This window comes from Drosophila mojavensis, unplaced genomic scaffold (genome assembly GCF_018153725.1).
Source record: "Drosophila mojavensis isolate 15081-1352.22 unplaced genomic scaffold, ASM1815372v1 contig_136, whole genome shotgun sequence".
Classification (NCBI taxonomy): Eukaryota; Metazoa; Arthropoda; class Insecta; order Diptera; family Drosophilidae; genus Drosophila; species Drosophila mojavensis.
This window is the reverse complement of record NW_025318667.1, coordinates 17,242,415-17,265,649: the sequence shown is the minus strand read 5'-3', so window position 1 is coordinate 17,265,649 and position 23,235 is coordinate 17,242,415. Positions and strand designations below refer to the sequence as shown.

Here is a 23,235-nt window from a genome sequence, read left to right as displayed (position 1 = left end):
CTTAATTTATATTCTTTTTAATAAGAACAATATTTCGAAAATTTTGTAATTGACAAAAATTATGAATTTATAAAAGATTTTTTTTTGCTTTTAAAAATGTCCGAAAAATTAAAAAAAATCTTTTTTGTAAATAAAAAATTATACATAAATAAATGCGCAAATTTCATTTTTATTTTGACAAACAATTAATTTGAATAAAAAAAATATTTACAATCTTTAAATTCTTGGCCGTTGAAATTTCGAGTCAAATAATTCAATTGAAATAAATTTGTTTAATAATAATTTATATGACTTTTTTTTTCGAGTAAACATGTTTATGTCTATCTTGCTCTAGCTACCCCGCCATTCTCCCTCTCTCTCTCTGTCTCTCTCACTTTCGCTCTCTGTCTATCGGTCATTGTTCTAAGCTCTGTGTGTAAACAAAATGAAACGTTAGCAAATAAGCAAAGCAAGTTAAAAAGCATAAAACTCAAATCAAAATAAATGTTTAAACAAAGCAACAACAACAATAAAACAAAGAACATGAAAATAACTGCAAAGCTAGGCATTTTCCAACAATTAATTTTTCATTCTTTTTATGTTCCAATACAAAAAGAATAAAAAAGAAAAAGTTGAAAAACATTTCGAAAATTTACAAATATTGTTCGTTTGTTATGTACATATGTCTAATTGTGATGTGTACGTTCTCTCTCTCCCTGTCTCTGTGTGTGTATGTGTGTGTGTGTGTGTGTGTGTGTGTGTATTATTTAGTTCATATATCATTTCGCCATCAATTCAAAATTCATCCTGGGTCAGCACGTGTAGCACTAAATTCTTTATTATAAAACATTAATACGCATATGCCAGACAGACGCATGCTCCTGCATAGAATTCCATACCATAAACATATACACATATATATATATATACACACATACATATACACACATGTATATACATATATATATATACATATGCCATAGTAGAATATTTGGAATTTTCTTAGAGTTTTGCAGTCAAGAAGAACAAGTTTTGCGTACGCATTTGCTGCTGCATTCATTGGCCACATTTTGCACCTTTGATTTGAGCTTTTTATGATTTTTGATTGTTTTTTTTTTAACTGCCCGCGCCCGCCTCTCATCATTGCACACAGAGTTCTGCTGAATTTTGACCTTTTGGCGCTAAGTGTAATCATTTGTTTACCTTGATGTTTTAATGCCCATTCGCAGATTCATTGGCACACGCGCCGTAACCCGCGTGGCCAACAAGCGACAGCCCACAACGCCACTGAACAGCATCGCCAGCTCCAACGATAGCCATGTGCAGCTGGAGATCGTGTCGCAGCCGGAGCAACAGCATCGTGCACGCTACCAGACCGAGGGCAGCCGCGGCGCCGTCAAGGATCGCAGCGGCAACGGATTTCCCATTGTCCGGCTAACGGGTTACGATAAGCCGGCCGTGCTGCAGGTGTTCATCGGAACGGACATTGGACGCGTCGCGCCGCACATGTTCTATCAGGCGTGCAAGGTGGCTGGCAAGAATTCGACGCAGTGCAACGAGAAGAAGGTCGACGGCACCATGGTCATCGAGATTGACTTCAAGCCCGAAACGGACATGACCATCACCTGCGATTGCGTTGGCATCCTTAAGGTACGCTCAATTCACAATTAAGCCGGCAAACTCTATAGCTGCAAACTCTTGTCCTTTCAGGAACGCAATGTCGACGTGGAGCATCGCTTTCCGGAGCATCTGGCCCAGAAGAACAAGAAGAAGTCAACACGTTGTCGCATGGTCTTTCGCACGCAGCTAACACGTGACGATGGCAGCACTGAAACGCTGCAGGTCTGCTCCAATCCCATCATATGCAGTATGTATACAATAAACCCATCAATGCTATAACTTAAATACTAGTCTAGAATGTTAGCCACAACCACAACCAAATTCCAAATATATCAATTAGTTTAGCATTCGAGAAGCATTCGACTAGACTAGAGCTGCAAATAGTAGTGCGATTAAGAAATGTTCGACAATAAAATCTAGTGATAAACAAAATGAAATTTGTAAAATTTGGAACGGGTGAACTTGAGAAAGAAGATAGAATAGATAGATAGATAGTAGTAGGTCCAAGTTCATATAGTGTGCTATACATAAACTATTTATTGTATATCCCGGCACCGATAACATTTATCATAGTTAACCATTTCGAGAATAAGAAGTTAGAGAAGAGCCTGAATAAAATCTTGGAGAGCTCAAATTGCTGGAATATAGTCAAAGACGCTCATTATGACACTATCGAAGACTATTTCAACTTAAACCTGATAAATCATTATAGTATAGAATAGTTTGGTGATGATTATGATGATGATTAGGAATTAATTTGGTGGCAAAGGGCCTAACTGATTGGCATGGGCTTTACTTAGTCTAGAAGTGGTAGACCCAAGGGCTCTTTGTGAATTACCTTGTTTAAATGGAGTAGCTGTGCATTGGAGATCGATTCTAAGCGTTATGATTGGAATAGCTGACAGTGCCCCTTGAGAGGTTCAATGTAAATTCAGATCTAGTTCGTACTCTTCTCATTTTTTGAGGGAACGTTTCAAACGAAAACAAATACAAATTCTTAATTTAGCATAATTTTATTTCATTTTACAGCTCAGCCACCCGGTGTGCCGGAGATCTGTAAAAAATCGCTAAACTCTTGTCCCGTCGATGGTGGTCTGGAGCTGTTCATAATCGGCAAGAACTTTTTGAAGGACACACACGTGGTGTTCCAGGAGACCTACGACAGTGTCAATGCCGATGATCCGGCAACTGAATTAGTGGGACGACAGCAGCTAATCGCCGGAACTTCAGCGCTATGGGAGCAAAGTGTGCTGCCCGACAAAGAGTATTTGCATCAGGTAGAGTAAAAAAAAAAAAAAAATTAAAAGAAAAAATATAAAAATAAATAATATAAATATAAATATAAATATAAATATAAATATAAATATAAATATAAATATAAATATAAATATAAATATAAATATAAATATAAATATAAATATAAATATAAATATAAATATAAATATAAATATAAATATAAATATAAATATAAATATAAATATAAATATAAATATAAATATAAATATAAATATAAATATAAATATAAATATAAATATAAATATAAATATAAATATAAATATAAATATAAATATAAATATAAATATAAATATAAATATAAATATAAATATAAATATAAATATAAATATAAATATAAATATAAATATAAATATAAATATAAATAATATAAATTTAATTTAATTTAAATTTAATACATTTTCTATTGAAATTTACAGACGCATTTGATCTGCACAGTGCCGCCATATCTGCACCAGAATATACTAAAGCCGGTCAGCGTCCAGGTGTCCATTATATCGAGCGGCAAGAAGAGCGAGCCCCACACCTTCACCTATACGCCCAAGGGCAGCTATACGACTTTGGCGGCGGCCAGCACGTTAAGTAGCACAATGCATAGCCAAGGTATTTATTTGTTGACTATTTCTATATAAATCAGCAGACCCCTGCAGGCATCATGAACCAACCATATACAAATTAAGCGCGTTTCAAACATGAGCACACACACATACACACAAACACACACACACTCAGACACTTAAATGACAATTGAAAAACTAATCCGTCGTCGTCAGGCAGTCGTCGCAGGCAGGCCAGATAAATGCACTAACGCTAGTCTGTCAAATGAATAAGAAATACATGCATACCTACATAGATATATGCATACATACATATGTACATACACGTACCTATCATCCAAACTTATGTATGTATGTATCTATTAGTTAACTCGTTTAACTTGATTATCAAAAACAAATGAAAAACTAAAAAAACTGAAAATTCTGCAAAGTTGCAAACACAAAACTTAATTAGTTAGTTTAGCTAATTAGTAGTAGAGTTATAGAATCATAAATCGATAATTTTTAAATAATAATATATATAATTTTAAAATGCAATAATTCGAATCCCTTTTCAAACATTTAAAGATCTCATGCGTTATTCTGTAGGCGAGTTTTATTTCTTCTAACTGTTGAAACTCTCAATTTAGATATAATATATTAAAAAATAAATAAAATAAAATAAAATAAAAAAAAATAAAAATAAAAATTCAAAATACTATTGGACAACAAATTTTATTTATTTGAGTTCAATTTTATTTGAAATTCTATTAATGAGAACAAGCGAGAACATTGCAGCCGGGCGTAACCGACTGTAGAATACTCATTCATGGCCCAAACACAGACAGAAATAAATCATAAATAAAATCGGTAAATATACACATTTGCCATGCCTCCAACGAGGCGTCCTAATAGAGGATGGCAGCAGTAGTTAAATTTTTATTTCCTTCCCGATTTAGTTTCCCTTTAATGAATGAGTAAAAATACCAAATGCAGAAAGGCTTAAATAAAAAAAAAAATCGAAATTCTATAAAATTCATATGAATCTATGTTTGAAATTTGGAGACACTATCTCTAAAGATGTAGGAAATATAATTTTATAATAGAGTTTCGATATGGTTTGTTATCGATAATAAAACAAACGGGGGTAGTTATCGATTTTTTGAAACAAACATTTACACCCAGTTTAGCAGCTGTTTCACTCATTATCAAATCATCATGGTTGCATGAATCAAATCATGTTTCTTCCTAAAAAAAATGCCAAAAGATTAATAAAGTAAATAAACTAAAATCCATTTGCAATCCACACTAAGAGTGATTCAGATTTGATCATTCAGAGCATTTCAAATTTTGTTGCTTGCCTCGCACTGTGACATTTTAAATTTAAGCAAAGGGCCAGAATAACGCATGAAAACTGATAACACAATATGAGATCAGATAATAACAATTATAATATATATAAGTAGGGAAAATCTGCGTAAAAGCAAAATCAATCTACAAATAAAACAAGAGATCTATAAATTAAGGTAAATACTATATGTAAAACTTTTAGGGTACAAACTCGTAATATATATCGGAAGTTAAATAAAAATTATTTAATTTATAATCAATCAATCCGGCATAAACTAAACCAAAAGAAGAAGAAACGAATTCTGCGACGCTGAAGAAACAATACTAGGATGCTTTCAAAATGGAGAGTTAACAATTGCGCGAATTCGGCTTTACTCTATCTCTCTCTTACACTCACTCTCTCTCGCTCTCTCTGTCTGCAATCTATCTATCTCTCTTACTCCCATTGGATTTCTTACTGAATGAAGCCACGAAGGAAATGTGATTGAAACAACTCTGTTGAGTGAATGTGTGTTGCAAGTTGATGTTGTCGAATCGAGATACCCTGTAAATGGCATACACTTCAACTGGAAGTATTGGACTTGCAGTTTGCTTGAGTCTTACTTTTGGGGATTTTTATTTTATCGATAACTTATGTGTGCGTGAGAGAGGGCGGGAGAGGGAGGCTTTGCATGTATGAGTGTGTGTGTGTGTGTGTGTGGAATACAGAGTTTTTTTGATCACGTTTCTGCCGCACAGTGTCCAGCGCCTGCAGCTAACGAAGCATCAACCGATAAACGATACCCGATTACAAGCAAATTAAAGAGGATATGCAGATGAAGAGATAATAATTAACAGAAAATGAAGAAGAAGAGGAAACTTAATATAAATGATTAAAAAAAGATGAAGAAGGCAGCCATTCGTTCAATTTCTTGTTCAGGGAAATCTGGCAGAAACTTTATCGCAACACTAATTACAACAATCCAACCAAAAAAAAAAAAATTTTTTTTAAATACATAAAATAAAAAAATATACATATATATATTTTTACTTTATTCTTCCTCCCCTTCCCCTTTCTTAGCAATTTAGGTACTCAATATACTATATAGTCAAATATGTAACCATTTTGAGTGCTATAAATGCAAACAAGAGAAAAGAAATGAAACAAAATACAAATAAAACAATTTCTAGTCACGAAAAGTTTCCCAATTACAAAAATCAAGATCCAAAACCAAGTATTATCAAATTTAAATTTAAAATCGGCCAGCTAAAAAGCCAACGCAATGCAATAAGCAAAACAAACAGCTGATTTGGAACTGAACGACAACAAATATATATGTATATACATATATATGCACATATATATATATATATATATCTGTATGTAGTATATGAATACAATTCCAAATATTAGACACAAAGATATATTCTGGCATGTACACGTATATACTTATATATACATATGTATATATACTTATATATGTGTCCTGGGGTCAATCACCCTCTACATCTCTACATACATATATGTATATATATACAAATATATATATATATATATATATATATATATATATATATATATGCACATCCAGATATTTTGGTACATCAAATGGTCAAATGGATAACTGCAAGTGGAGCAGCTGAATCTACCGGGAACCTCCTCCAACGGGAACTACAGCCAGCCAGCCAACGACTGATACAGCACGACAGCACGAGACGCCGCATCAGCCACATGGAGCCAGCAACACGTCTTAAGCACCATTTATTTAGGGTACTGGTGATACAAAAAAAAATAAATAAAATAAAATACAAAAAAAGACCAACAAAATACTGAAAAAATCTATTGAAAAATTCAATCATTGATCTCGTTTGACACCATTTATATATATATATATATATATATGTCTACCATTATAATTAACTTTAAACCTAGCTTTACGCATACATACATACATACATACATACACATACATACACACACATATACATACATATATCCAGTAATAACAGAAAAAACACGTGCATCAAAAATTTCTATAGGTACATATATAACAATATATGTACGTATATACACGTACACATTCCAGTAATTGTGAAAGTCTCAGTCATTGATGTCAGCATGGGCTGGGTTGCAGTAATATATACTCGTATATATAGATTTTTATATCGCTCTCATACATTGATCACATGCTTTTAATTGTCATCGATTTATCGATACATTACAGATATGCTCTCCATGCTTCGCATAGCCCAAATTCCCCATTCATAAAGCGATCGATCATTTTATAAGTGGTAATGGTTTATAATTTATAGCAACGATTTTGATCGATTTATCGATTAGATTAGAGCTTGCACTCAGACTGCTTCATCATCACAAAAAAGAGAAATCCCACTCATCTGCTGCATTTATCTTCTGAATAAAAACTTTTGTTGTTGCCATCAAGTATTTGACACAACAATAGAACTATCGATAATTATCGATAATTCGCTGCACAATTTAGGCAACAGAAACTTGTTAACGCTCTTTACGAGGTAGTGATGGGACTCACCTAGAACGAGTGGATTATTTAGCATTGCTCGCACTTCAGAGCCTCAGCATTACGCCTAGAGAAATATCAACTAAGACTAAACTACGTTTCTTTTTTAGTATTATTTTTTCTATAATACCAACTGGTTGGTGGTGGTGCAGTTGAACTAGTTCATTTTCCTTTGTCAATGTGACAATGGTGTGGTTAACATTTACAACTCTACGTTAAGGGTATTCCCACTTTTTACACAAACTATTTTCTTTTTTTTATTTTGTTTTTGTTTTTATTTATATTTTATTTGCCTGCCCAACCAGGCATTCATTCTACTCTACTAATCAACATATCAATTACACACACACACATATATATTACACACCAGAAATAATATATATTTATATATTAATAATGATAATAATAATAATAATATTAAGGATACGAATATAATCTTAGTATATTTATTTAATAAGAGCGATTTTAAAACTAGTTTTAAGTTTTGGCTCTGGAAATTGCTTTAAGCGCGAAAGAAAGAGAGGGAGAGAGAGAGAGAGAGAGAGAGAGAGGAAGGCACGGAATGAGAGAGATAGATAAAGAGAGAGTGAATGCGATTTGGCGTTGTATAAAAGAAAGTTGTTTGTTTTGTTCGTTTATGGCATCTGGTACGATGCAACTCCGTCTGTGCTTTACCGGGATTGTTCCACATTTGAGTGAATCACGTTCATAATATACAGAGATATCTACATATATAGGGTCGAGTCGATGGAGTTTACTTGCTTATAGCTATGTGTGTGTGTGTATGTGTTTTTTGGGCGTGACTGAACAGTAACTGATCTGATCTGATGAAGATTTTGAATGAGTTTGACTAAAGCAATTTCCAATACGTATGCACACACCTATATATAATAAATATATAGTATATAGTATATATAGCTTGTATCATTTAGGCACTAATTGCCATAAGACTTAACCATATAAAGCGTAGACACCATATGAACCCTTTTATAATAAACAAAAATAGATTTTTTATTTAAATATATATAAATCTATCCATCTAGCTGTCTATCTGCCTCTATATCCTATATAGCCCAGCTAAGTGGTAGTTAAAATCGAGAGCATTTCTTTAGTTTTACTTCTAGCTCTAAGTTCTCTATTAGTTACGTAGGCTATAGATCATAGCTATAAGCATTTGCTCTCTAGTTTTAACTACAATTGGCTGACTATCTCTCTCCCACTCTTAATCTCTCACTTCCCTTCCCTTCTCTCTCTCTCTCTCCCTCCCTCTCTCTCTCTCTCTCTCTCTCTCTCTCTCGCTCGCTCTCTCGCTCTGTTCACCTACATCTCCAGCCAAAAACCTTAGCCGTAAGCGCTTTCCGCCCCGCCCTCTTTTATTTATATTTATATATTTTTAATGCCTTTTCTAATAATTATATTTGTTTATTTTATGATTTCCTTATCGATACGTTATATATACATATATACATTTTTTTGTTAATTTGTTTGACCAACTCGACCAACCCCTGACAAAGAAAGCCTCCACCGACCCGACCCGCCCCGCCCCACCCAAACACAAACTCCTCGACGCACCCGTCAACCGCGCAATTGCCACCGCCTGTGTACTAAATATGCGTCTCTTGTACTTGTAGATGTCGCCAGCTTCATGGACACGAGCAGTGCGCCGGCCAGCAGCAACGGCGCCTGGGGCAGCGCCGCTGGCAGTGCGGCCGTCGTTGCCGCCGCCGCAGCCGCTGCCGCCGCTGGGGCGGCCGGAGCCGGCGGCGTGGTGGAAACGAAGCATGAGCTGGACCTGGGCATGATGCCGCCACCGATCACCACACAGATACCGATGGGACTGCGACGATCCTCGTTGTCGGGCGCCACGCCCATGATCACCGATCAGCAGCTGGTGCATCTGAGCGCCGATGCGGCGCTCAAGAGCGAGCTGCTGGACGAGAGCAGCTCGCTGAGTCCACGCACAGCCGAGACGCTGCACTCGCCGGAGGCGCTCGATCCCTGCAGCCCCAATGCCCTGCAGTATCATGCGCACTATGCGCGCGAGGGCAGCCTGGACACGATCATGTACGATCGGTCGAATAGTATGCCCGGTTTTCCGGTGCCCGCCGCGGCCACTGTTGACCTCGATCCTGCCGCGGTGGCCGTGGCCGTTGGGCTGGCCGTCAAGCACGAGATTATCCAGCAGCAGCAGAACCAACAGCAGCAGCAACAGCAGCAGCAGCAGCTGGAGCAGCAACTGGAGCAGCAGCAACTGGAGCAGCTGGAGCAACAGCAGCAGCAGCAACAACAGCAGCAGCAACAGTCGGCGGCAGCGGCGGCCAATGTGCACAAGTTCATCGACGATCTGACCAAGTCGACGTCTGTGGTGAATAGCAACGGCACCAGTGAGCCGGCTCTGTTCAACAGTGCGTCGGACATCGACCACGCGCTCACCGATATACTGCAGCAGAAGGTGGGCGTGCTGACGCACACGCACACACACACGCATCAGCACTCGAATGGAGCGGCCACAGCAGCGCCGGGTGTCCTCAAGCGCAGCCTCTCCATCAGCAGCAGCAACTCGAACTCGAGCTCGCTGTCCGGCAGTGAAACGTCGCCGAATAGCTCGCCGATCACGCAGGACATCATCCTGAACTCGGAGCCGGCGGCAGCGTTGGGCGCCGGACTGCCGTTGCAGCAGCTGGCAACGGTGCCGGCTGCCGCAGCAGTGGCCAATGCCGGCGGTGCTCTGTCCACGGACATCATTATGAATCCGGCCGTATCGCCGTCGACCATACTCTGTTCGGCGAACGGAGCCGCCACGGCGGTGGTGGCCAACATTCTGGCGCCCCACCAGGTGACCATGGCCAATTCGATATTGAACAACATTGCCATGCAGGCGGAGCCGACGCGTCAGGATGCCGCTGTCGCTGCCCTGGCGCTGAGCAACATTATGATGAGTCCGCCGAATGCGGCCGCCGGCGTCAGTGTCGATGTTGGTGACACGTTGCCGCCCACGCCGGCCGTCATGCAGCCGGAGGTGGCTGCCACGGCCACCTCGACGGCGGTCAGCAACATGATCATCAAGGCTGCCGCCGATTATATAACCACGCAGGAGCAGGAACAGCATCACTTTCACCAGCAACAGCAGCAGCAACAACAACAGCAGCAGCAACAGCAACAACACCAGCAGCAACAGCAGCAGCAGCAGCAGCAGCATGCCCATGCGCATTCCCATTCCCATGCACATGCACACACCCATCCCCATCCACATCCGCATCCTCACCCGCATCCGCATCCGCATCCCCATCCGCATCCGCATTCACATCCGCAGCAACCGCAGCAAGCAGCGAATGCGGCTGCCAGTGCTGGCGATCCGCTCGTCAATCTGCTGCTGAACCACACGACACCGGAAACCGTGGTGGTCGAGGCTGCTGCCGTTGCGGCTGCCGCCGCCGCCGGCTATCCAACGTTGTCCGGCGTCCATCTGCCGGTGGTGCCGCCCACACCACAAGAATCTCTCATTGTTGCGCTGGCCACTGAGAATGCGCTGCAGAAGTCGGTGGCCACCGCGGCCATTACCACCAACGGAGCGGTAATGACCCAGCAGGCAACGACGCCCAGCAGCACCGGCAGCATCCTGCCGGCAGCCGTGGGCGCTGTCGCCGCAGCCGCCGCCGTTGCCGTGCAGCCGCCCATACCACAGGAGCTGACATCAATGTCCGACCAGGACCTAATCAGTTATATTAATCCGAGCACCTTCGATCAGCGTGAGTATCCAGTAGTAAATCAGATTAACTAGTTTCCTGCCAACCTTAGTGATAACTTTATCTACATATGTAGTGGATCAACTCGCTTGAGATATCTTAGATTAAGATCTGAAAGATCTTAGAAAGTGATCGAAATAGGAATCAAATCTCTTCTATATGAGCTAAAAAAAAAGTTATCAGCTACTATAAAGTTAAGGGATAGAGAATTTGGAGAGAAGCAAATAGTACTAAAACCATATAGCATAAATAGTACTAAATCCAACCGATACTAATAGAGGCATCTGTGCATTAGCCTACAGAAGTTGTGCTTCAGCTCTTATATTTGTATGAGTTTTTATAAGAGTCTATCATGTTAATCGATAACACATCTCGCTTACTATCGATAATATCTATAATATAAGTTGGCTATTTTTAGCATAGTTTGAATACCACCAGAGCTTATGGCGCTCAATTTACTGCACAGTTACTGCGACTTTGAGTAGTACGGACCTTGGACCTTCCATAATATCCAAGCATCCAGCTTCATAAAATCTAAAGAATAAATAAGCACGTCTGTGCATGTATTGTTGGCTATGCATTTATGTCTAAAAGAAACGTAGAATAAATATAACAGCTAAGCACAGGGTTCCGGGTATCTCCTAGTCGGGCAATTTCTTCTACTACAGACTCAACTTGATTGCTATAGAAGAAGAGATTTCAAGTAAATGTATACTTAATATGAAGACTTATATTATTAATAATATATGCATTTCATACTATAATTATAATATAATGATAACTAATATATTTGCTTTCTTTTTCTTTTGCAGTTTAAACGGCAACAGATCAACAAATTAAACTATTGGGTTATTTTTAAACAAATAAGGGGAAACCACACAGGCCTAATCCTAAGCGTATAAATAGTAACAATGAAGAACACACACATGCAAACATACACACACACACACATACACACACACACAATTACACTTTTTAATGTGGACCAAATGTTGTCAAGTTTTTGTTTTTTTTTTTTCTTATTGTTTGGCTATCAGCAAACAATGAGAATTGGCATATTAAATAGCCTCACACATACACACACACATACACACACATTTGTATTGTTTTAAGCACACTTGTTAAGCTGTAGACCCTATAGATATACTTTTTTTTTTTTTTTTTTTTTTTTTTGTTCTCGTTAAATCTAAATTGATTTTTTTCAACAAAAGTCAAATTATCTCAAAATGATAACGACTGCCATATAAATACATGATTATAAAGGAATAATACAAAAACAAATGCAAGTAATCGCCCCAACTAAATAATAATGCAAAGACAACGCACAAAAAAAAAATTTTTTTGTTTTTAAATATATATTGAATAAAAGAAAACACACCCACACCCACACACACACATACACACAATTATATACCAATTTAAATTAACTAATTAATATTGTAATTTGCATGATTTGTGTATTATTATTTTGTTGCGTTAATGTCCCGAAACTTTTTGAAAGTTTTAAGTCTGATTTGATTTACGAACTATTTTTTATGCAAATATCTATGTATGTTTATATATATATATATATATGTGCATATACTTGATATGTATTTCTATTATTTTATACTTTCTTATTGTTTTGTTTTTTTGTTAAGGGGTTTGCAAAATCAAAACATAAATTACATGTAAAAAAAAAAAAAAATATTTATAGCCTACGAATATGAATATGCGAAAATTCCAAAAGACTTTTTTATTTAAAACGCGACGAAAAGAAAAATATTTTATTTTCGAAATTGTTCGAAGTTTTTAATGTTTAAAATTAAATCGAAATGATGAGGTAACAGCACACAAATAATTATTAATTATATATACATGATTTTTTTTTTTTTTTTGGTAATTTTAATATATTATTATTTTTATTAATTATTAAATGTAATCGTAGCTCAGAAGGCCACAAGTCAGAGAGTTATCTAAATTCTATATATAATCGTTCACCAGTTTGAATATAACTATGTGCTATTGTTTTTTCTTTTATTTTTTTTTTAAGTGCGCATGGCTTAGTATTACCAGACGCATCAAAAACAAAGCCACAGAATATACATATACATACAATATCATTTGATTACCAAGAACAACAGCCACAAACAAAATATATACTATATACATATATAAAACTAAAACAACAATTATTATAATCTGAATTTTGAATGGGTTCAGTGTGTAAGATGAAAGCCCCCTCTTGAATATGCATTTGTACGCCTGTACCTACAATTTGTTGTACGATATTTATACCTAAATATTTATTATATATAAAAAAAAAGAAACAAAACGCATAGAACTTGACGAATTTCGCCGTGAATTAATTGAAAATAAATATATATATATCTATATTATACATAAAAATAAAAGTAAAAAGAAACAGGCTGCTACAGTTAGGTTTGAACAAAAATATAACTATACATACTATACAAATATAAACTTTAGTTTAAAATAAAAATCCAGAAAATCCATAAAATGATATTTTATAATACTTTCAGCAAACAGCAAATGCAAATCCATAGAGTTTCACACAGTTCAATGCTATTAGGTGTTACGTAACTATGTTAAAGACAATCTCAGAGATTGCATATATTACATATATTCCTCACATTTACAAATCTATATCAATTTTTCTTAAAAGAATTAAATGTATATACAAATATTTTTATTGCCTCGAGTTGGTCTCTATAAGACCGAAGAAACAAAGTAAAGCTGAGAGCTAGATTTTACTTTAGAAAATCCTAAATGCATATTTATACAATATATTTTGCTTCATCGTACAGCAACAAAGCTGATGTATTTTTGATGTCATTTACAGCAAGTGGACTAACGTGGAAATTCAATTTCACCACAGCATTGTTATCAAAATCAAATATCATTCAAATCGAAATTATTTTCACCGAATATACATACATGTGTTTGAATATGAAATAAAATTGAATTCAACCTATTGTAAACGATCCAAATGTTATATATATTTTGCAGTTAATTGTTATAGAGGGGTATACAAAAATTTACGTCAGCAACTCGTTTGTCACCTTTTCACACATATAATTTGCTATTTGCTATCTCTTTCCATTCCATCAACTCCGAGCTCTTCTCTTTGATGGGAAGTGAGAAAAGTGTTAAATGTTAAGCAAGCATACTTAATGGGAGCTCACTTGAATGGGATTGGAAAAAGGAGAGGGAAAGAGAGAGTGGTGCAGCCTCGTATTCAGGTGCGTTGGCCCATATGCTTCTTGGGTGCAGTCGACTTGGCTGCCACTTGCGATTTGCGTTCGCTGGGGCGTCCATGTGGCCGACTGCTATGCCCCATGTTTGCGAATCCCGCTTCCAAATCTGCGCCCGCTCGTGCTCGACGCTCTTTCACCGTCAGCGCTGTACACATCCAGTTTGGTTCTGACGAACGTGGCGATTCCTCGGGCATCGAAATCTAGGGCGAACCCACACATCCACATCATCGATCGACACTTATATACAATTGATACTTACAACTATTGAGTTTGGTAACGACATTATCGAATATTAAGGGAATTTAAAATAATAAGTATAAGGTTTTTTTTTTTTTTTTGTTGTAGAGTCGGTAAAATATGTTTGGTGTATGAATGCTTTAAGAATATAAAACAAAGCACCTAACGATCGGCACAGCATAGCCTACTGCTAATACTACTAGAGCTGAGCTAGACAATTTTTAGAATTTGATTAAATACTCTGCTGTAGGAAGAGCGCAACGCGCTCGATGCGATTGCCGTATCCAATCCGTGCTGACAGCCTGCACTGGCTGAGCAGTGAAATGTCTCTGATACCATTGCTCAAAGTCTTGGGGGTTGAGGCGATTGGGACATACGAGCACAAGCGTAGGATGTGGCTGCCCTGTTTCGCTAACCAGCTGTCCGCCACGCTGGATGAAGAGCAGCCTGGCCAGCTCGTCCGCATCGCGATTATACATGCAGGCGTAGTGCTTGGCAAAGATGTTGAGGCTTTCACTACCCAGCAGTTGTTGCTCCAGTTTTTGCAGCTCATGCTCATCCACATCCAAGGAGTCCAGCTCTGCATCGCTGATGTCTTGCAGCACTTCCTGCAGCTCATCGATGCTTTCAAACAAATCCGTAAAGCTATCACCGAACCTATCAAAGCTCTTCGCAAATTGCAATTGCAGCGCTTCGGTCGCGGATAACACATCCCTGGGCCGTAGGTCAATCTGCTGCTTATTGCACACACGCAGCAGCCAATCCATGCGTAAAATGTCATTTGTGCGTGGCTGCTGTTGCATCAGACGCTTAACCAGGTAAACCGGATCACCGGCTATGCAGATGCACTTGGGATCGTTCGGCAAAGGATTCTGAACAATTGTGCCGCCATTCTGAGCGGCCAATACTTGAAGCTGCTGTTTGCTATGCTCGCGGCAACCGCTCAATATGCAAAAGGTGAAACCCTCAAACAGCTGAGAGCTGCTCTTCAAGGGCTCTGCATCGTAGCGCTTCTCGTAGGCAGCCAATCCGAGGCGATTGCGTTCAGCTGGCGTCATCTTTTGGCGCTTGCGCTCCGTCGTGAAGTCGCTGAGGTTCGCCGGACGCTTGTTCAGTTTCTTAATGGCGCCGCGACCCTGTAGAACGAATATTAATTAAAATGAATTATCACAATTGATAAGAAGAATTTCAGACCTGACAAAGTTGTGTATATTCCTCCAGCGTCATGCACTCGTGCCAGACCTTGTCGATGCGCATCATCTGCGTGCGCGGAAAGTGCAACGATTTGGGCGTGTAGTAGGCGCCATTGGGCGACAGATCCGCCGCCTTCACTTGCAAGATTATCGACTTTTCGGGCTGGATCCAGACGTCGGGAGCGCCCTCCTTCTCGTTGGGCCTGTAGTGATACCACAATGGCGGTGGATCCGTGCTCGCATTACGCCAATGGGGCTTCAATTCATTGTGAAGAACGCCGCGTTGGCGCGTATTATTGGCCACGCATCCGATGCTATAGACCTCGTCGCGCTCAGTGCCACCGCCCGGTTTCAGCACGCCCAACAGGAAAGATTCGATGAAGGTTCGTTTTCGATTGTAAAAGCCGCCAATGATCAGCACATCGAACTCAGTGATTAGGCCCTCTATGTACTGCTCAGAGAATAAAAGAGATGAGGATTTTGTTAAAGTAAAAAGCGTTACTCAAAGGCGACACTCACGTCCGCTTTGTCCTTGTACCAGCCGCCGCCCACACGCACTCCAGGCCTATAAATGGAGTTCTGTTTCTTTAGCACAATGCCCTCAGCATTGGAGTCAAGCATCTGCTGGAACAGCGTGTTGAAGTGGTCAAGTGAGGTGATTTTCTGACCCCTCATTATCTCCAGAATGCCCGGCTGCTCTGTGAGCAGCTCCTGCAACTTATAGGCGCGCTGCACATATGTCATGTCCAGCAGGCTCTCTCCGTTGAGATAGAGCAGATCATAGACCACAAAGCAGGGTCGCCAGCCGCGGTCCGGTTTCAAATGCTTCACATCTGTGTTCTCGCCCTTCTCGCGATACCGCATCTGCTGTGTGTCCCATATCATCATTTCGCCATCGAGTATGATCGACTCCATGCCCAACGGCAGCAGCGTGCGCAGGTGTGGCGTCAAGGTGCCGCTCTCGTAGCTGCCGCCAAAGCTTCTCGTATAATCGGCGCCGTTGCGGGATATATACTTAAACATGCCGCGTGCATAGTGCAGCTGAAACCGCTCGCCATCCATTTTCCTTTCCAAATATAGCACATCCGACTCCATAAGGCTTTCGATCTTGCCCGGGAATCTTTCGCACAGCATGGGACGTATTAGCTGAAAGGGCTCAATGATTGTATTTAAATTGATGGTTGTGCTGGAGGTTGCGCCACTAGCATTGCCAGCGCGCGCAGACGACGCTTCCTGGGCCATCTTGTTGTCCGCCAGCAGCATGCAGATGCGCTTTAGATCTGAACAACGCTGATACATGTCCTTGGCCAGCGGATGAAGCAGCCCGAAAATTCGTTGCTCGCCAATACCCAAACCCATCGACTTGAGCAGGATGCGTATCAGCCATTTTTGCTCCTCGGCCGAAGCTAGTTCCGTAAAGCGTGTCAGTTCGCGTTCCTTTACTAGAGAGCACATGGAATGAGTTGATTGCAGCATTAGTTATTCAGCTAGATGTCCAGAAATAACTAAATACCAGTTGTATCCTCGCTGGCAATAATGTCGAGCATGTCATGGATTTGCTTCAACGTCAGATTACTCGGCTCGTTGTGGCAGCGAGGCCGCAGGACAGCATACACCACGTCTGCATAGTCACGAAATGAGGAAGCAGTCCGATGCTGAAGGCGTATGTAATCACTTGCTAAGGAATGAATATATCAGTTATTTGAATGTGATGGCATTGCCTATGAGTTGACTCACAATCTTTGGCCACCTGTAAAATGCGCGAGTAGAGTCGCCCCAGTGCTGTTATCTGCAGGCCGTAGTTATCACGTGCCGTATCTGCGCCAGGCAGTAGGAGGCGCAGCACTGGATAAAAGCTGGTGGCCCCGTCCTCTGTTTGATTTTCCGTTAGACTAGCGCCCTGGCGAAAAGCATCTCGATGCTTGCAAAAGGAATCGTAGTACCGCTTCAATATGATCTCCTTGCGTTGCGTATTTTTGGCCTCTTTAACTCTCTGCATCATTGTGCAAATGTCACGAAATTTAATAGTGTTTGAAATGTCCATGGCGCGATATGATTTCACCATTGAGGATATGGGAAGTCGGCAGAAACAAGTCACAGCAAATCGGAATATATCGATAGCCGACACATCATCGATATTTTTATTATGGTATTTTCTGTGCTAGTCGCTTCCGATAATACTTTCGTTTTACAGCACTGGCAACTATAAGTATAATTTTTCTTCATTTGTCAACAATTCAGAGTTTTTCTATACGAAATTCGACTATTTTCAAATGCAATATGTTGTATTTGGAGGACTATTTGGAAAGTAAGTGATACAGAGATGTGCATACAAATCAAATGTCATCAAATACTCATCAATTTTTGTTGCAGTGATTGAGCATCTGCCTCAAGAACTGCGAGACCGTTTCACAGAGATGCGTGAGCTAGATCTGGCCGTGCAGAGTAAGTAACTAAGTAAACTAGCGTAACCATTTATTAATACTGTCCATTGCTATACACGCTCGCACGGACACACACAAATAGACGACATGGACTCGCTGGATAAAAAGTCGCGTATGTTCTTTCAACAGTGCAAACGCGGTGAGCTGCAGTACGATTCGATATATACGGAATTTCATAGCCTGCGAGGCAACTATTTCAAAGTAATGGAGGATGCGGATGAGAAAGTTGCCATTGCCACCCAAATACATGAGCTCGTCGAGCGCTATCTGCGCCGACTGGATAGCGAGCTGTTCAAGTTCAAGTGTGAACTGGAGGCAGACAACAATGGCATTACAGAGATATTGGAAAAGCGTTCCCTTGAATTGGACGGCAACAACTCCACGGCTGCGACGGCACTTCTGCTCAGCATGAATCAGAAGGAGAACCGCTATTATAACACAGGCAGCGGCGTCAACAACAATTTAATGTCGGGCAACATCAACAGCGCCGCGGGCATCATTACCAGCACGGGCAGCACTAGCGGCAATCTGGTGGTCAACAGCTCCGCACTGAATAGCCTGTCTGGCAATAATAGCTCGTCCAGTGGCAGCCATCAGCGACATCGCAAGCTAGAGAAGCGCCGCGAGACAATCTGCACGGTGCCCGTGCCGGAGAAGCGGCCCAATCTGAATCAGTCGCTGCCCGTGGTCACCGCCGCCAGCAATAGTGTCAGCAGCATTGTCAATCCTGTCAGTGGCAATCATGTCAATGCACTGCCCACTCACGCCACTCTGCCCGTGGCGCCGAGCACTGCCAGCTCCAACAACAGCAACCACAGCTCGACAGTCGCTAACGCCGTGGCCGCCAACATTGTGCGCCAGCTGCCCACAAATCTCAGCGCGCACAGTGTGCTTAGCGCCAACAGCAATAGTGCAGCTGTAGCGGCTGCAGCAGCAGCAGCAGCCGCCGCTGCCAGCAACAGCGTAACTGTTGGCCCCGTGGCGGGCACGGGCGCTGGCTCGAGCGCGGGCATAGCTGCCAGCCATGGCAACACCACGGTCAGCTATAATTTGCATCAGTTTGGTGGCGGAGGCGCTGCCTCCAGTGCCATTGCGGCGGCCGCCAGCCAGGCGATTGTTGCCACCCAACAGATGCCGCAGGGCAGACGCACGGCCAGCCTAAAGGCCAGCTACGAGGCCATTCACGGCGCTGGTGTTGCAGGTGGCACGGAGTTCTGGTCAGCGGCCGCGGTACACAATAGTAGCATTCAGCCAGCGACTGGCACGCTGGCCACCAGCGTGCACCATCATACTCCACAGCAGCAGCAACAACAACAACAGCACCAGCAGCAACAACCGCAGCAACAACAACAACAACAGCAACACCAGCACCAACATCAGCACCAACATCATCAGCATCAGCACCATCAGCATCATCACGAAAAGAAGCATAAGAAGTAAATGAAGCTCAACTGTTGCTGGGGTCCGTTCACTAATGGTTTGTCTTTTTCTTGCAGAAAATTGAATGCCAGCATTTCAGTGCCCAGTGGAATAGCCTACAAGATCTGGGATGGCTCGTCGTCGGGCAATTCGATTGCATCGTCATCATCGTCGATCAGTGTTGATTCTGGAGACATGCTTTCAACTGCCTCCGCCGCACCCATACAACACGCTAATCTTGGCCAGGGCACACTGGCCATCAATCCACCATCGAATCAGTTGGCCACCAGCCATGCGACAGCTGCTGCTGTGGCAGCCACAGTGGCGCCTGTCACGCTGCCCACGGTTAACAACGTAGCATCGGCACCCATTGGGCTGCCACCCAGCACTTCGCTAGCTCCGGGCGCTAATCTAACCATTAGCGATACCGGGTTGGTTGTGGAGCAAACCAATGAAGGCGAATGGTCGTATGATCCCAACGAGCCGCGCTACTGCACCTGCAATCAGGTATCTTACGGTGACATGGTTGCCTGCGACAATGATGCCTGCCCCTACGAGTGGTTCCACTATCCATGTGTGGGCATCACACAGCCGCCCAAGGGCAAGTGGTACTGCCCCAAGTGCACAGCTTCTATGCGACGTCGTGGCAACCGGAAGAACTGAGCCACAAATTGAGCTGGAGCTGGACCTGCGAGGGAAGATATAATAAACTTACCATAGATCCAATATATTATATATATATTCTAATATTAGATGCCTCAAAAAAAAAAAAATAATAAAATGATCAGCGGAGCGAGAATTGACCATTTTTTAATCTGCATTTAGCCCATGGACTTAAGGACTCCGTACAATAAATAAAGCTCAATCAACATAACATTTAGGATATAATTTAGTAATCGGAAACAATTGAATGAACTGCATTTGGGATGCATATATCGATAGCCATTTGGTATATCGCATTTCCGAAAGCTAGATTTGTACATCGCAAATGAAATGCACATCACTAAGTGACGGCAGCAGCAGCAACATTGGCTTTGTCCGAAAACAAACTGAATAAAAAGTATTTTGCGTCGTGCAAACGTAAATCAATACCGTAATTATATCTACGGTTGAAGAAGTAAGAGGCGAGACGGTCATTAACCAACTCATTACGTGCTCCCAACGGTTACAAATAACGGCCTCAAAATTGGCAAAATACGGAAAAACAAGAAAATGAGCTATAATGAAAAAAGCGAGGCCATCACTAAAGAGGAATGGCTGCAACGGCTGGAACAGTTCCCGTTCAAGCAGGCGGACATGAATCGTTTAATCATGAACTACCTGGTCACAGGTAATCACCCATACTAATTAGGAAAAACGAGAGATGAAAAATCAATCCATTTGGTATTTTTCCCTATTCAATATGTATGTATATCAATTTTGATTCCTCACAGAGGGGTTCAAGGAGGCAGCCGAAAAGTTCCAGCACGAAGCCGAGCTAGAACCTAGTGTTGAGCTGAGCAGCTTGGATGATCGCATCTTGATACGGGAGGCTGTGCAGGCGGGCCGCATTGAAGAGGCAACGCATCTGGTCAACCAGTTGCATCCGGACTTGCTGGGCAGCGAGTTCTATCTATTTTTCCACTTGCAGCAACTGCAGTTGATTGAGCTAATTCGAGCGGGCAAGGTGGAGGAGGCTTTGGTCTTTGCACAGTCGAAGCTGTCCGAGTCGGGTGAAGATATCCGTTTTGAGCTGGAGCGCACTCTTGCCCTGCTGGCATTCGAAAAGCCACAAGAGAGCCCTTTTGCCGATCTACTGGAGCAATCGTACAGACAGAAGATTGCCAGTGAGCTCAATGCGGCTATATTGCGATGTGAGCACAACGAGGACTCGACGCCAAAGATGATGTTTCTGCTGAAGCTTATACTGTGGGCCCAATCAAAGCTCGACAGCCGTTCGATCAACTATCCGAAGATGAAGGATCTGGAGACTGCGCAGCTGGAGAATAAATAAGTGTGGACCACCCAGACGGCACAAGCGGGGCTAACGGATAAACAATAATAAATAACAAATGTATAAGAGTGGGCGGGCGGGCGTGGCAGCGTTAGAGTGAAGTGAATGGAGTAATATGTGCAAGCAAGGCAAAGTAATACCATTTCTATATCTATTTCTATATATATATATATTTTATAAACGTACGCATTAGGATTTTATGTTGCAAGATTGAAAATATCTGAAGCTGAATTTGGTTTCGAACAACAAACATTGATTGCATTTCATTTTATTACAAAACAACCTAATGGTACCGATGCTGAGCAGCTGGATTGATCGATCACCAGCCAAAAATCAGATCCATTGCCTTGTTTACCAGACCCGTGCTCTTTTGGGGCACATTTCGATTGGGCGATACGTGAATCTCGTTGTGGGCGATGTTGTAGGACTGCTGTGTCAGCGATCGCACCTTTGGCCTGAGTGCCTCGGCATCTGGTTCCACTAATTTCACATTCTCCTTGTTGATGACGCTCTCGTCGGTGCAACGAGTTACGCCCACCATGACGTTGTTGGCAATCACCTTCAGATTGTAATTCAATGCCTTGTCGCTCTCGATACGCGATGCGAAGCGCACGTGCATCCAGTTGCCGTTCTGTGGGGCGTGCACCACATCCACAATTGTGCCGCACATGGTGAAGTGCTGCAGTATCATGGAACTGGCTCCGGGTGCGAAGCCAAAGATTGTTACCCAAAAATCACTATTCCGTGCCTGAGGTGTGTGCGATACGTTCAACGGGGACATGTTGGCACCCAGCGGCGAGCAGAGGGCGCGCATCGAGGCGTTGACAGCATTGGGCGCATTTGGCACATACGAGTCATTCAGCTGCGTGGTTGGTGGTTGGCAGCTTTGATTCAAGCTGTAGTTCGAGCTGTTCAGATGGGACGTCTGCAACATGCCCAGATGTGTGCGGTGTGGCGTGCCGCACAGCTGTTCGTTGCGCAGCGAATCGAATAGACCTTGAGTGGGTGGGCCAGCCTGATGACTAGTGTTTGCGCTACTGGCATTCCCGCCATTACCACCACCAGCAGGCCCACTGGTGCCACCAGCAAATAAGGTACGCGTTCCCATTGCTGTACGATTTATTTGCTGTGGATTATTGTAGCTCGTTTCCTGGGGAGTGTTATTGTTTGGAGACGTAGCTGCAAATAACAATTATACATATATTCGCATATGGTCCTCTAACCAGACTTCTCTTTAAATGCATACCAAAGCTGATATTATACCGTCCTAGCTTAGGAGAGAGCGTGTTGTTTTGGGGCGTCATTGCCTGTGAGTCGCCCATGAGAAAAGGCGGCAAATATTGGCTTTGATTGCTGCCAGGACTGCTGACGGGACTGCCAAGATTCATGGGCTCCATTCTATTTAACAAACTTACTATCTGATGCAAAAACACAACAAATACAACTAAATACACTATGCAAACGAATGCAACAACCGACGCCGCTATTTAAACAGCCATGCATGATGCATCATAGTATTTAATTTTGCATAGAGTTGCGACCACAACTGTTGCAGCGAAAATTATCGAATATCTCGATAATACTGCCGTGTAAAGTTGCGCCAGCAATAACGGACCAGCCGCTTTTGGTATTTTTTAGCGGTATAACAATAT

At 41.6% G+C, this 23,235-nt stretch overlaps 5 protein-coding genes across 11 annotated transcripts in view; 3 read left to right on the top strand and 2 right to left on the bottom strand.

Annotated features, from left to right (window-relative positions):
- The window catches only part of LOC6584070 (nuclear factor of activated T-cells 5), a 53,004-nt gene extending 40,693 nt beyond the window's left edge, over positions 1-12,311 (top strand). For 4 of the 6 annotated variants that reach the window (XM_032731995.2, XM_032731998.2, XM_032731996.2 and 1 more), the window contains 6 exons: positions 1,209-1,629; positions 1,690-1,846; positions 2,629-2,876; positions 3,312-3,495; positions 8,926-11,043; positions 11,853-12,311. In XM_032731995.2, coding sequence (XP_032587886.2) covers positions 1,209-1,629; positions 1,690-1,846; positions 2,629-2,876; positions 3,312-3,495; positions 8,926-11,043; positions 11,853-11,857 — 3,133 coding nt within the window. In that variant the 3' untranslated portion in view covers positions 11,858-12,311. Of the gene's footprint in view, positions 1-1,208; positions 1,630-1,689; positions 1,847-2,628; positions 2,877-3,311; positions 3,496-5,838; positions 5,904-6,349; positions 6,529-8,925; positions 11,044-11,852 lie in introns of those variants that run through there. The other 2 variants (XM_032731997.2, XM_044011553.1) reach the window with 2 other exon arrangements.
- A 1,701-nt stretch (positions 12,312-14,012) lies between these two features.
- On the bottom strand, positions 14,013-17,886 carry LOC6584068 (DNA ligase 4). Of its 2 annotated transcripts, XM_032732012.2 has the most exons (7): positions 17,465-17,886; positions 17,241-17,405; positions 16,247-17,169; positions 15,729-16,178; positions 14,557-15,670; positions 14,226-14,497; positions 14,013-14,165 (listed from the first exon to the last, which is right to left on the bottom strand). In XM_032732012.2, exons 1-5 carry the CDS (start codon positions 17,790-17,792, stop codon positions 14,756-14,758), a joined length of 2,781 nt encoding a protein of 926 aa, XP_032587903.1. In that variant the 5' UTR covers positions 17,793-17,886; the 3' UTR covers positions 14,013-14,165; positions 14,226-14,497; positions 14,557-14,755. The 2 variants fall into 2 exon arrangements, with proteins under 2 accessions (XP_032587903.1, XP_002009728.1); XM_002009692.4 differs by having other exon boundaries at positions 14,013-14,497.
- A 23-nt stretch (positions 17,887-17,909) lies between these two features.
- Positions 17,910-20,389, top strand: LOC6584067 (inhibitor of growth protein 3). The gene is made up of 4 exons (XM_032732013.2): positions 17,910-18,035; positions 18,101-18,172; positions 18,254-19,607; positions 19,668-20,389. The coding sequence occupies exons 1-4, from the start codon at positions 18,008-18,010 to the stop codon at positions 20,251-20,253; spliced, it is 2,040 nt and encodes a 679-aa protein (XP_032587904.1). The 5' UTR covers positions 17,910-18,007; the 3' UTR covers positions 20,254-20,389.
- A 196-nt stretch (positions 20,390-20,585) lies between these two features.
- On the top strand, positions 20,586-21,833 carry LOC6584066 (glucose-induced degradation protein 8-B homolog). Its single transcript, XM_002009690.4, has 2 exons — positions 20,586-20,920; positions 21,024-21,833. Exons 1-2 carry the CDS (start codon positions 20,803-20,805, stop codon positions 21,581-21,583), a joined length of 678 nt encoding a protein of 225 aa, XP_002009726.1. The 5' UTR covers positions 20,586-20,802; the 3' UTR covers positions 21,584-21,833.
- On the bottom strand, positions 21,734-23,112 carry LOC6584065 (nucleoporin Nup35). Its single transcript, XM_002009689.4, has 2 exons — positions 22,830-23,112; positions 21,734-22,762 (listed from the first exon to the last, which is right to left on the bottom strand). The coding sequence occupies exons 1-2, from the start codon at positions 22,978-22,980 to the stop codon at positions 21,903-21,905; spliced, it is 1,011 nt and encodes a 336-aa protein (XP_002009725.1). The 5' UTR covers positions 22,981-23,112; the 3' UTR covers positions 21,734-21,902.
- Between the last annotated feature and the right edge of the window lie 123 nt (positions 23,113-23,235).